This window comes from Trachinotus anak, unplaced genomic scaffold (assembly GCF_046630095.1).
Source record: "Trachinotus anak isolate AG129_WGS33_773 ecotype Australia unplaced genomic scaffold, CSIRO_AGI_Tana_v1 ptg000021l, whole genome shotgun sequence".
Taxonomy (NCBI): Eukaryota; Metazoa; Chordata; class Actinopteri; order Carangiformes; family Carangidae; genus Trachinotus; species Trachinotus anak.
Genome location: NW_027273872.1, coordinates 4678475 through 4692500, shown reverse-complemented (window position 1 = coordinate 4692500; position 14026 = coordinate 4678475). Strand labels below are relative to the sequence as shown.

Here is a 14026-nt window from a genome sequence, read left to right as displayed (position 1 = left end):
ATGCTGAGTCGTTTTTAAAGGGCTACTCTACTGATCGAGTCACAGGGGGTACCCTCAGGGGATAAAATTTGAAACAGGTCGCTGTTTATCAGTCAGGACGAGTCTCTATAAAGACGCTGTCAGGCTGTATTTAACTGAAGAGAGTCAGGGTCTTGGACTGAAGTGGATTCCATTCAATTTAAATAAATCTGTCTTTTTCAAGTCCCCAAAGCTATAAACGTGAAATACCCCTTTAATGAGTATAGCACAAAAAGGAGTCTCCAAGAGTCTTGCATTACTCTCACATTGTAGATCATGGTGTGATTATTTTTATTATTAACTATCAGTGGCGAAATGTACCATGCACATTTACTCAGGTAAGTACAAACATGAGGTACTTGTACAGTATTGGAGTATTTCCATCTCATGCCACTTTATACTTCTACTCCATCACATTTCAGTGGAAAATATTACTTCTTTTATTCCACTACATTCACTCATCAGCTTAGACATTAATGCATCATCACTGATGATCAAATGGTTTAATATATAATACGATATTAATACTATGACACTGATGGGGCCCCATTAATCTGCATGGAGTACTTTTGTTTATTGAAATACATTTAACTAATAATACTCACATATTTTTACTATTTTTTAGAGCTTTTAAATAAATAATCTGAATATTGGTTGTTGCTTATGTGTGGTAGTTGTTTAAGAACTGTCTGAACTAGTGTTTAGCTTTTTCAGTGATTTATCCTTTTCCATGTAAATAATGTATGTGACTGTATCATGTGTTATCTCTGTGTTTTATCTCAGGACCAGCCTCCTTCCCAAAGTTATCGAAGCCAAGTACCTTGATATCATGGATGCCCAGCACATGTAGAAAACATCTGCAACTTTATGAAAGGATTCGTTTTCCCCAGGGGAAGGGAAACAGACTCAGAACTCAATGTTTGTGTTACTATCTGAATGAAATGCATTTGGACTGCAAGATTTCAATGCAAGCACCCTGCTGGGGACTGGATGACCATTACACCTCCCATTTCCTTTCTCACTGTTGAACACAACTTTACCACCAGTGTAGCTGACTTTAATGTGTAACATTCCTGCATCTTTATTGCATTTAACAATATAATCACAAAGGAGTTTCCTCTGTTCAGCTTCTCTTTTTCACACATACACACACACATCTGTGGTAACTGACAGGTGCATGAGTTAATGTCAGAGACATTTTTTGTATATTAAAAAAAAAAAGTTAATAATTTCATTTAATTTAAGCATCATCTTGTTTAATAGAAAGCTGTGTGGCCGTTGTCCTGCCTGAGTGTAAAGGGATGTTGATGGGGTGATCTGGCAGAAATCAGTCTAAATAATTATACCATTAGAAAATCCATTAATCATTTAAGTGAGTGAAAAAGGAATTTCTCACTGTCAACATACAAAGTGAAGTATCAACTCACACTGGAAAGTTTTATTAATTAATAAAATATTATAAAATTAATATTAATATTAATTAATATCACTAAAGGCAGATATGATAAGGTACATGTTACAATCGTTCAGATGAGAAAGACTGGTGTTGTCATTTTGAGAAGACACATAACATGATGATGATGATGGTGATAATGATGATGATGTCATTATGAATGGTTCTGTGTGTGCCAGTGTTGGGTTTAAATCAAACTTGTGAAACAATTAAAGCTCGTTAAAGGAAATGAATAAATGAACATTTCTCATTGTACTGAACCTCCTGAATATTACATTGGTTTCAGTGAGAATTCAGACCCCTTCACTTTCTGTATAACTTTTTATTGTTTTGTAAAGTTGATTGTTAATGAATAAAAATACAATTTCTGCCGATCAATCTGCATTTAATAACCCAGAATGATTAAGTGAAAACATGTTTTTAGAAATTTTAGCTGACACTGAAAAACTGAAATCTCTCCTTTACAGAAGCCCCTTGATTCGGTGCTTTGTAGAAGCCCCTCTGGCAGTGATTACAACTTTGAACCTTCTTAAGCAAGTCTCTACAAGCTTTGCACACCTGGATTTGGGTAGTTTATCCTTTTCTTCCTCACAGATCCTCTGAAGCTCCATCAAATAAGTCGGGAGGCGCCTGTGAACTTTCATCTTCAGGACTCTCCACAGATGTTCTGTGGTGTTTAAATCAGGGCTTTAGCTGTGCTGCTCCAGCGTTGTCTTGTGCTTTGGGTCATTGCTGTGCTCTCGTCAAGACCTTCTCTGTGTTCAGCTGCATTCATCCATCTCTCATTTCTGACGAGCTTCCCTGTCCCCTGCTGCTGAGAGGCCCACCCCTGCCCCGGTATTAGCCAGGTGATGAGCAGTATCTGGTGTTCGCCAGACATAGTGTTTGGAGTTCTGATCAAAGGGTTTAATTTTTGTCTCATCAGACCAGAGAATCGTTTTCCTCATGGTCTCAGAGTCCTTTGAATGTTTCAAATGGGCTGTCAATTGCCTTTTAATCAAAGTGGCTTCTGTCTAGCCACTCTACCATAAAGGCTTGATTGATGGCAGCCTGCTGAGATCCAGCAGATTCTCTCATCTCTGCAGAGGACTTCTAAAGCTAAGTTAGTGTGACCGCCGGGTTCTTGGTCACCTCCCTGACCGGTCTACGGTCTACGGAGTGAACCTAGGACTTCATGGATTGGTTTTTGTCCTGGCATGCAGACACAGAGGTGTGCTTTTTTAAACTATGTCTGATGAATTCAATTTGCCACACATGGACTCCAGTCAACTCCTAGACACACCATTAAGATCATTAAAGCAAACAGGAAGTACCTGACCACAGTTTGGAGTGCAACTGTAAAGGCCCTGAATACTTCAGCAAAGGAAAGATCTGAGTTTTTGCTTTTTATTTCTAAATGTGTCACTATGGGTTATTTAGTGCAGATTGAAGTCAATTTTTGTCCATTTAAAATTAAATCAACAAGTGTGCAAAAATATTTCCTGAATAAATACTTAACATACACTATAATGTTACCATCATTGATACTGCAGGTAAAAGGGCAGCAACTGCTCAAATACCATCACACACAGCAGCAGCTCAGTCCCATCCTTTGAGGAGGACTGGCAGTTGTAAAATCATAAATGATAAAATCCCTCAGTAGATGGCAGTACAAGCTCGTCTTCTGCTCGGTGTGAGATGAGGCTTGGTTGATGATAGAAGTGCGGCCACAAGTACGTTACAGAAACAATGAGCCAGCTTTGTGTCATTCTGAAGGAGAAACTAGGGAAGATGAACTGAATAAGATAAGTTATAAAACATAAACAGAAGTTTCTCAAAGGTTTGCTTTGGATGGCTTTAGATGTTTTCTCATGTAATGCTGTTTCACCCGTTACTTCCTGTAAAGCCTCTTTTTTTCTCCAAGCCAGCCAACCACCAGACTCTCATATTGTAGATGCATTTTACTTTTTCATAGTTTTTCCACTATTACTGTATCAACTAGTTCAGCTGAGTGTTTTCCAGGCATGTATTAACAGTCTGTATTGAGTAGCTTGAATATATTTCCATGAAACAAAAACACTGTTTGTTTAAGCCCAGTGACAAACAAAAGGAAGTTCCTTTTCAAATTGTGCTTCAATTAAGTGGTGAAAACAATTATTGTCTGTGGATAGTTGTCTGAAAATATCATCATTAATGCAGCAGAGGAAAAGCCTTTGTTCACATTCAACCATTTACAATTACATTGCACAAAGAAATATTCTGTTTGTGAAATTAACCAGACCTGGAAGGCGCCGTGTGAATCTCCTCTGATAGTCAACATGTGTTCTTTTCAATTTATAATAATAAAAAAAAACATGTCTGTCCTCTTCATTTTAACATTTGCAGCATTTTAGGTTCCCGTTGTGGGCTACACACTGACCTGACCTCTGTGATCACTCTTATGACAGCATATACAGAACATACAGTGACATGGGGATGGGAATTGTTGTATCTGTGCAAAAATACTATAAAGAGAAGGTCTAGACCTCCTCTATTTGGAAAACACCTTCTTTCACTTCTGTGGTGATTTGCCACATAAAATTGACTAAAATTGACTAATTGACATGTAAGAATTTATTGTACATGATTGCATGAAATCAAGAAGAGGTAAAATGAAAGCCTGACGTTGGCCAAAGAGTTTTGAGATTGAAAATAGACCCTGATGTCTTTGCTTTGGTCCAGGTGGGCCAGCACACTGAGCCAAATGTAGGCTCAAGTATAAAAATACAGCCAATCCCATGACTCTGCTGAGCCCAGCTCTCTGAGGGGACTTTTCGTTGAATCTCATGAGTAAAAAAAAGAGTGAGAGATGATGCAACAGTCACCATAGAGATACATCCACCTCTTGGTCACCATAGAGATGCTGCCAATTAATTTGCCATCACAAAAACCTGCATATTTATCTCTCTGCCACCTACACAGCACCCTTTCCTGATCTGAGATCTGTGGTGAATAATTTGTGCTCTTGTCTCTGGGCTTCTTCCACATTTCTACACTGTCCTGGTTGTACCTATGTTGCCTTCTCCACCTTTTGCTTCTTCCACGTCCCAGAAGTGTAACAGCTGAGTCTATGTGCTTTTGATGCCCTGGAAGCTGCAGAAGTCCCAGCGTTTTTTCCAGACTGACCCCGGTCAGCTCCTGTCTGAAGGTGTAGGGTAGCTGAGAAAGAAGAGCCTCCACCCCCCCCGGGGTGAATCTGTAGACACACACACACAGAAAACACAGGCAGGAGTTAGATGCCACGCAAAACTACTTTCACACACAAACTGACCTGGACATTCTCACACCTCCACTGTTCACAACTCTTTCAGTATGCTCACACTCAGCTCTCCCACCTTCACTTTAACCCAATCACCAGGCCAAGCATCAAGACAATATGAGCTATAGTACATGACAGGATTTACGCCATGCAGCTCACACCACCTGGGTGGGCAGAGGAGAATCACAAAGGCTAAGGTGACAGTGGAGACAGAAATCCAATATACGAGCTACTGCAGACAACCCACAGTGTCTTGCATTAATATCTGGGTTGTTCAAGCCCCGCACTGATGTCGGGATGCATTAAGGTCCATCATGGAGATAGGACTGGTGTGTCATCACAGACAATGGGGCTGTGTGAGTGTGGAGCCGGCAGATAAGCAGAGAGGATTGGGCTTGTTGTTGGGGAGTCCAGCCAGTGCTACTGACAAAACTCTGTGGGCTGCTTGATGTGCAGGCTCAGTGTTGAAACAACAGAAACACAGGCAAACAGCCACACACAGGCGTCAACAAAAACTCTCACACATAGTCATACGTAATGCACGCTAAACACACACAAAACACACACATGCAGGACATACACAAGTTTAAAGCAATAGTTTGACATTTTGGGAAATACACATTCCACACATTCATGCAGTGGGTTAGACGAGAAGATTGATGTGCAGTAAATATGAAGCTTGAGCCAGGAGACAGTTAGCTTAGCTTAAAGACTGGAAGCAAAGGGAAACAGCTAGCCTGACTCAGGCATCAAAATCTGCCAACCAGCACCTTTAAAGCTCTTTAATTAACACAATAATAATAATAATCCCAAACATTTTCATACAAGTGATGATAATAATGATTAGTAATGATTAATCAATTATATGACAATTACTCAACAGCAAATTCAATAACAACATTTTTGATAATTGACACACCCTGGACCACACTTTGACATCACTCTAGCAAGGTGAATCAAACAATCAAACACTGAAACTAAATTTTATCAGCTGCTGTTAAGTCCTTTTTCAAACAAACATTTGCTGGTTCTCAAATGTGAGATTTCTCTGGTTTTGTTTCATATGATTGTGAATAAAATATCTTCGGGTTCAGGAGTATTGATTGGACAAAGCAAGAAATTTGAAGTTGTCACCTTGGCTTATGAAAAATTTTCAGTATTTTCTAACATTTATTTTCATTGTTTGAAAACTACACTCTATTACAGACTGATAAAGATTAGGTCTTTACGAGTTCAATCTATCAGAGCCAACACAATGATAGTGACTGTCTATGATAACACACTATGCTGGATGGGTGCCTAGTGAGAAACCATTGACCGTCATTAGTTCAATCAAGAGAAACAAGAATCTTGCAGATCAGCACTTTAACAGCATTTTATCAGCTGGATGCTCTCATCATGGAGGTGCCAGATTTTGTCAGATGAGAGAGAAAGAGTGACAGAGGGTAATGAGAGCACATTTAAAAAAATCAAGAACACCCTTGGAGGGATGGTGATGACAAAACCCAGCTCATTTATAAACCAGGAATCAGGTCAGACACGTTGCCTTGTTCAGAGAAATCAAGTTGACTAACAGCCTAGACTGGCAGTGGCAGGCAGCAGCAGAACATGAATATATTTATCAATAAGCTGTGCATGTGGGGATGTGTGACAAAATTAGAAAGCGATAAATGCAACAGGACAGAAACAGAGAGGCACTAATGGAGCAGAGACAAACTTGCCGTATACGAAGGTTCTTGTTTTTAACAAATGTGGAGCAGCTGTTGTCTGGCGGGTCGAGGCAAACGAGATTCTGACCACAGGGAAGGTCAGTGGTGCCTCGTCCTGCAGCTGGTGGGATAAACCCGCCATCCACCTCAAACAGCATCTGTGGATTCACTCGATGTAGTTGAATAAGGCAACTCCCTGTGTGACTGTGCAACCACACAGCTACTATCTGTATTTGTATCTTTTTATGTTACAACAGTATATAATGAAGAAGTGGATGTGGCTCATACTGGAAGTAGTTAGAAATGATATAGACTGCCTCATTTTCTGCAATATATTGTTTTCTACGAGCAGTTACAGTTTTCCCCTCATACAAACAGCATATCCATAAGTTTAGTTGCCAACTGAATAACTCAAATAGAAAGTCATGATTGGTATTTAAAGCCCACCTTTAAAAAAACCACCACCAAAAAAGTGGTTAAGGTGCAAATCAATAGGTTAGTGAAAAAATACATGTTGCTTTGGGCCATATTGTATGATTTTCTTCAAAGTCAACAGGCTTTAGGCTCAGATGAATGTTGGTCTGAGGTGTCCATAAAAAAAAACATTTTTGACAAAAAAGAGGCCATAATAGCTCAAGAGGCTCTTATTGCATCATTCTTTATGATGGAGATTGTGAATGCAATGGGAGGAGGTTAAGATGAAAATCAATTTTGGTGAAAATGTTTGTTAAAAAAATGAGAAAGCTATTTTTGAGACCTGCTTCAGCCAGTCAGTTTCCTGTCTTCTGTCAAGTCATGCTGTAAAAATAACACGTGTTGAACATCAGTCGAGTCACTGAACATCTAATCTGATGAAAACTGATAAACCGTTGGGGAGGATCTTTGCTGAATGCTGCTGTGTACTGAACTTAAACCCAAGTACACCTCTGTGTTTTTACGTACAACCCCGCTGAAGCAGTGCAGCTTATAATTGACATGTTTTTAGCTTTTATTTATCTAAGCAAAGTTTGGTGGAGTAACTGATGGTTCTTTCCTGCTCTTCAGGCTTGATTGCGTGCCAGGAATCTAAAATGGCACAGCGTGACCCTGACACACCACGGGCCAATATGTCAGCCCTGCAGGGAGATTTAATCTATGTCACTATGTCTAGGACATGTGTGTGTGTGTGTGTGTATGTGTGTGTGTGTGTGTCCTTGTTACCTTGGTGTCCAAACACCGCAGGTAGGAACAGATGTACTCGATACTGGCTCCAAATGGGTGAACGTGCAGGAAGGTTGGAATGATCCCTGGGGTTGAACAAATAGGTCACACAGTTAATTAAACTGTCAAAATGCAAAGACAGACCTTGTCACAAACCTCCAGTCCTTTCAGTTTCTGACTTTAAACCACAGCTGGATATTTGAGACACCAGTTTGTGTTATTCTTCCTCTTGTCTGACTGAAAAACAAGCAGGGATGCATCAAGTGGCTTCTCCCTGAGCTCCCAACACTGTTAAGAGCCTCTTGTATACTGTGGCTCCAGATTACAGGGAGTGTTTAATGACAGCTTTGATGCCGTTGTCTCTCATCAAAGCCACGTGTTGCTGAAACTCTCAACAAGCTCACTCAAACCACCTGCTTTCAACTCTCAGACAGGACCAGAAGGGCGATAATCCTCCACCTCTGCTTGTCATTAGAGTCGATAGAGGAGCCGATAGAAGAAACAGAAGCTTCTACAAGTGTGTGTCTCTCTAATATCTTATAAAGTCATATAATTATTATTCAGATTTTTATGCTGAACCGTACTGTTTCTTCACGGCCCAGTAGCTAATGTTCAGCTGATGTTGGGAACCTCTGATCTAAACCTAAATATTTAACATTTGCCTTTGTTTTATGGCTTGAAGGAACCTGGAAGCTTGTTTAATACTGATATAATTGTTTTAAAACTAATGTTTCTTTTCAAACTTTTCAGTGAGGTTTCCACATTCCTAGAGTTCAGCAATTATAGCTACCACTGAGGAAGTCAGTGTCATGTCCTTGGGAATATTTCTGGAAATTTGATGTTTTTTTTTGGCAAATAAACCCAAATAAATTAAAATAAAGGTAAATAAGGTAGTTTGTGTACTACAAGATTTACATAGGCTGACCTGAACATTTAGGTCATAATACAGGGAGATAACATTTCATTTCATTTCATTTCATAACTGGTTGGTTAAACAAATAAATACATTTTGATATTTTGTATTTTTTCTGAATACTAAGAAAATGTTATAGTTTGGTTGGTGGCACGGGAAACAAATGTCTATTGTCTGAGGGGGGATTTTGGAACTCAGTATTTTTAAAATCCTCTTAACTCTTAACTTAATGAGTACAGTCTCATTATTAAAAAAAATAAGACCCAGGTTTCAATAAAGCAGAATTATACTTTAACAGTGTATAACAGAAAATTTGAATCGTGTATAAGAACCACAAAAACACAGCTAACCCTGAAAAGTTCAGCAACTACTGTACTTTTACTTCTCACTTCTCTTGCAGGGAACAGTTCAGAGATTATAGAACTGTGTTCATCCACATTCACACTGTGGAAGCAGAGAAAAGGCAAAGAGATTCAACCCTTTGTTTTGCTCTGATAAAACATTTTCCTTCAGGAGGTGAGTGTCCCGTTTTTCCTGCGGTGCTCACTTCAACTCAGCATCAAACAAGACGTCAAGAAGAGTAATTCTGACATAAGTAGGTGCCAGGATCTTAAACTGTGGCCCTTCTTTGCCTCAGCAAACAGCCAGAGTGGGCATGAACAAAGGACAAGCACCATTGACTGCCTAACTACCTGTGAGCCAATCACACAGTCACTCTGCGATCAGACAGTGGACACAGGTACTTCTGTCGCAGGGAGAACAGCAGAACTGGACCCAAACGGACAGATACGGAAACTGCTTTCATTTGGTAAACTCCAGCATAATTTTGCATTTCCCTCTTACTCCTTAACAAGACGCAACAAGTTTAATCTTTCATGCTTTGAGCAGGCAGATGTCCTTGACAATTAACATGTGAAACTTCAGTGTGCCGGAAAACAAGTAGCAAAATAGGACAAGGCTTTGTTTACTTCTATAAATAATGTAGTCTATTATACACGTGGGAGATAGATGTTGGCCATATTTCCCATTATCATAAAGTCACATTGTGTTATGTAATCTAATGAGTAAAGGGCTCTTTCTCTCTTCATATCTTCCTCCTCTCTCGCTCTAATGGCCGTGCAATTATGCAAAGTTATTACCTCAAAGCGACTGAATCAAATCAGAAAAATCCAACTGTGGTAGAGGTGGCACTGGTAGTGCATGTTGTAGTTATGTTATACAAGAGATTGTGAAAAATGTAAAAAATGGAACAACACATTATGATAAAATGCATTCCCATTCAAAGGCTAAGTAGTAAGCACTCCTTTTGTGAAACTAATGATATTACAGTTCTGTTGAGACATAATTTTTAAGGCCACAATTGTTGGCAGGTTGGATTTCTTTATATTGCAAGGTGTTCATGTTATTGTGTTCAGCTCCTTAGCATTATCGTGATTATTCATTATCATCACTTACATCATTATCATTTACATATCTGCATTTGTTCCTTCTTGGTAGATGGTTTCAAATCAGTTGTGTAGCATGTAGCTGGAATCAAAGAATAAAATATAACTTAATTGTCTGCTAGCTGCATTCTCAATCTCATCTGATAGTTGCTGAAAAAGACAATGACATTCCTAGAGCCAAACTGCTGCTTAGACTTAGAATAAATTACTGAAAAAGAAGAAATGATTGTGCTAGAGTTACAAGTCTTAAAGTGAGTGAATAAAAGATAAAGATAGTCTGTCAGGATGTTCATAGCTTTACTCCCAACGATATTCATGTGTCCATCAACAGTTTTATGTCCTGTCAGAGTCAACATAGACCTAAAATGTTAAGATGAATGTCTGTGCGTGCAACTTTCATGTGATTAATGTTTTATGTTTTGCTGTATTGTGGAGGTGTGGTCAAAAAGATACATTTCCTACCATTAATGAAACACAGCACTCCTACTAACAGTGCATCCCTCTCAGAGTGAACAGGACTGGACCAATTCTTCTCTGGAGGACCCTCCTTCTCCTGACTGCAGGACACCACTGATGATGCTGTCACCTCCTGCAGAAAAACACATTAAAAAAAGCGTTATGTGTCAAACACTGAAAGACCCATGTAGAACTTCCATTAAACACTGCTGCTACTGAAAACTCTACACAGGAATCTAAACAGGTACATATTTGAGGGTGTGCATTATCTTACTTGGCGATGCAAATTCACAAAAATGTATTAATAAGCACGAAAAGCATTTGCACTGTAAGCAGATGCAAAAATAGAAAATAAACACACAATAATCAACATAAAAAGAAGGACAAGACAAAGAGCAAAAAAGGATGAAGGACTGAGAGAATTAAGGGAGCAGCTGGAGTTTAAACAAAGGGCGAAGAGAAAACAGGAGAGAAAGAGCTAATGATGCTTCTGATCAAGCTGTTGTTTACTGTGAATCTGTGAGGATGGAAGAGGAAATTTGGATGTGTGTGTATGTGGCAGAAAAAGACATTAGGCTATACAAGGTGGCCTCCCAGTGTCATCTAGATGAATCAGGGCGCAGTGGCCTTGTCTTTAAATTCTGACTTTATGTGAAAGTGTGCAGGTAACTGTATGTATTAGAGTGTGCACATTTACTGTATATGTATATGTGTCTCTGCATGCTACGGTGCAGGTTCTTCATTTTCCAACCGAGTTGTGTCTGGGTGATTTATTCAGTGACAAGTGCAGTCCCTGTGAAGATTGGCCTGTAATGATGTGTCATGTCAGAGGAAGAGTTAAGGAAGGAGAGCAGAGGAGAAAAAAAAAGGGAAGAGGGAGGAGACAAACATTTACCACAGAGTAGTGAGGGCTCAGTTTTTTCCCCACTTACATTGACTTGATTAGCTCCCTGCTCGCTCCCTCTGTCATCTCGCTTTAATGTCTCCAACTGTAGTCAATTAGAAAAATGAGAGGAAACGTCAATGAGAAACAAGTCACCCACTAATGCAATCTGACACACCAAAACTCACTCTCCGTCCCTCCCTGACTCTCTCATACACACACTTGCTGACACGTACACACAAACATGAACGGCATCAACAGCAGTGAGAACAAGGGCTAGTTTCAGAGGGATGTTTCTGTTTGGGAGACAATGCCACATAAAGAAAAGTTGATGTGAATATATGGCTACACGTCCCAGAACAGCAACTACGATAACTAGTCATTTGCTCTGCACTGCTGCATGGAAAGTCACTGATTTATTCATTCAAAGTTACATCCACAACATAAAACACATTCAAAGAAAACCTTTTTAATTGCATCTGAATGGAAACATGCTGGTTTCGATGGCACTCTGAGACACTGTTTAAGATGATTAAAGGAGCTTCTCTTTCATGGTTTAAGGCGGTGATGACATGACAACAGTGATGACAGGTGTATGATGAAAGATGACATCTTCAGAGAGGATTTAAAAAGAGTAAGGGACTGATATGGTAACTGCATTAGTAAACAGGCCTGAAGTACCAGGAAATGATGCAGTGCTGACAGCTACAATCCTGCATGAAAGTGAACGAATGTTTGCATAGGTTTTATATGTAATCGACACATCAACACTGACCCATCCTGTCACACTGTATGAGAGGAGCTAAGGCCCTGTAACATGTGGTGGTATCAGTCTTAGAGGATATATGTTGATGCTTTTATATACCTGCTGTATGACAAGAAGAAACTGCCTGGATGCTCTTGTTCAATATAATTATCCTTCTGATGATGAAATAGTATCATCATAAAGGGGAGGTTTCATATCCCTGTAAGTCATATTCTAGTCATATTAAAGCTGCATTCATGTACCTCAAATTGTGTGTTTTATTTTTGAGTACGTGTTAGTACTTGATTTAATAATTAATAATATTTTTAAGCCTACTTCTTACTTCTTTTTTGCTGTATCCTCATACTTCTGCTTCTTCACTGAGCAGTCTGAAGCCTGAAACTGGAGCGGATCTTTATGTTAGTTGAGTATTGTGCTGCATCACATGATGAGACAAGACAAGTCACTGTGACCTGAACCAATCCCCCTCAGTGCTTTTCAGTGTCAGCAGGGACGGTGATCAGTGCATCAGTAAGAGCTACATTTTGGAAAGAGAAAAGATTTTTTGATTAAATATAAATTTCCACGTACTGAGACGGATGCAAACACTTAACATTTTCAAAAGTGGTGGTTGGGGCACATTTGAGGAGACAGTAGAGGGACGTGTTGGAGTTTTTCCTGATCTAGGGGCTGATCTGAGTGTGATGGTTGTGGTGGAGGCTGCATGGTGAAGAATTGGCAGTGTGTTTGTGTGCGTGTGGGCGTGCGCGCGTGTGTGCGTGCGTGCGTGTGCGTGTGCGTGTGTGTGTGTGTGTGTGTGTGTGTGTGTGTGTGTGTGTGTGTGTGTGTGTGTGTGTGTGTACTGCACATGTGTAGTGGTGTTTCTTCTGGGGGCTCAGGTGCAGGCACAGTTCCCCCCTGCGGAAATACTTATTGGGAGAAGAGGGGGGAACTCAACAAACTCCAGATGAAACAGAACATATTCCCTTTTCTCTCTGTTGGCCAACACTGTTCATGTTACTACCTGTCAGTCTCTCACTAACACAGGACTCGTGGAAAGTCGCTGCTGTTGTGTTTTTTTTTTCTAACCTTGCTGTTTCTACCAGATGAGCCCCGACATTTAATTTCTCCTTCACACACCTGTCTCTCAGCTTTTTCTGTATCCTTCTGTATTTGTCTTCTGCACACAAGAATGGGAATAACAAACAAATAAAACCAGCGTATGAAGCTGCACAATTTCACTTAAATAAAGATGTGTGCTATGACTACAAGCTACATGCAACATATATATGTTATAACCTGCCTTACTGCCATCTGATTACCTGGTGGAGTGACTTGTCTTCATTACAGCCACTGGCAGGTCTCACTAAGATCAGTCAAGCATGGATACAGCATTTAACAAATATGAACCCTCGAGGGGATAGCAGGGAAAAAACACACCATTTACAAAATAATGGTGCATGCCAACGCTGCAGCAATAATGTCAAAGCGTCTTACGTCTGGAGGGAGGACGGTTCTTCCATTATCTAAAAAGCTCATAGTTGGATGATTGTCTCATGGGAAAGTCCAGGAATAGCCGGACATAAGGTGCTGTCATCTCCTTAACATCACCTGACAACAACATCCTCACTGAGGTCCAGATGATAAAGTCTTTCTGCTGCTGTTACAGCTCTGCTTGCATTGGGAGATAATCCTGCTGAGAACAGGAAGAGATGAAGATGGAAGAACTGAAGAGAAATCCTCTCCAGCAGAACAGTGGAACGAGTCCAAACATTAAACCCAAAATCTATTGTCTCTGCTGAGAATCCTATCAGAGACAAAGGCATCTTTTCCTCTATAACTGCAGGCTATAACCCACTGGTCGTAAAATGTACACAATAAATGAACTACTATCATGTATAGTAGAAATATTGATGATGCTTCATTT

At 39.9% G+C, this 14026-nt stretch overlaps 2 protein-coding genes across 3 annotated transcripts in view; one reads left to right on the top strand and one right to left on the bottom strand.

The window, feature by feature from the left end:
* The window catches only part of LOC139605649 (solute carrier family 4 member 11-like), a 24230-nt gene extending 22381 nt beyond the window's left edge, over positions 1-1849 (top strand). For both annotated transcript variants that reach the window (XM_071457310.1, XM_071457311.1), the window contains exon 20: positions 802-1849. In XM_071457310.1, coding sequence (XP_071313411.1) covers positions 802-868 — 67 coding nt within the window. In that variant the 3' untranslated portion in view covers positions 869-1849. The remainder of the gene's footprint in view (positions 1-801) is intronic.
* Positions 1850-3131: 1282 nt separating this feature from the next.
* Positions 3132-14026, bottom strand: part of LOC139605651 (uncharacterized) — a 36569-nt gene continuing 25674 nt past the window's right edge. Inside the window, exons 4-8 of the mRNA XM_071457315.1 lie at positions 11404-11460; positions 10478-10604; positions 7658-7743; positions 6470-6615; positions 3132-4685 (exon numbers count right to left, since the gene is read on the bottom strand). Of these exons, the coding sequence (XP_071313416.1) occupies positions 4274-4685; positions 6470-6615; positions 7658-7743; positions 10478-10604; positions 11404-11460 (828 nt within the window). The 3' untranslated portion in view covers positions 3132-4273. The remainder of the gene's footprint in view (positions 4686-6469; positions 6616-7657; positions 7744-10477; positions 10605-11403; positions 11461-14026) is intronic.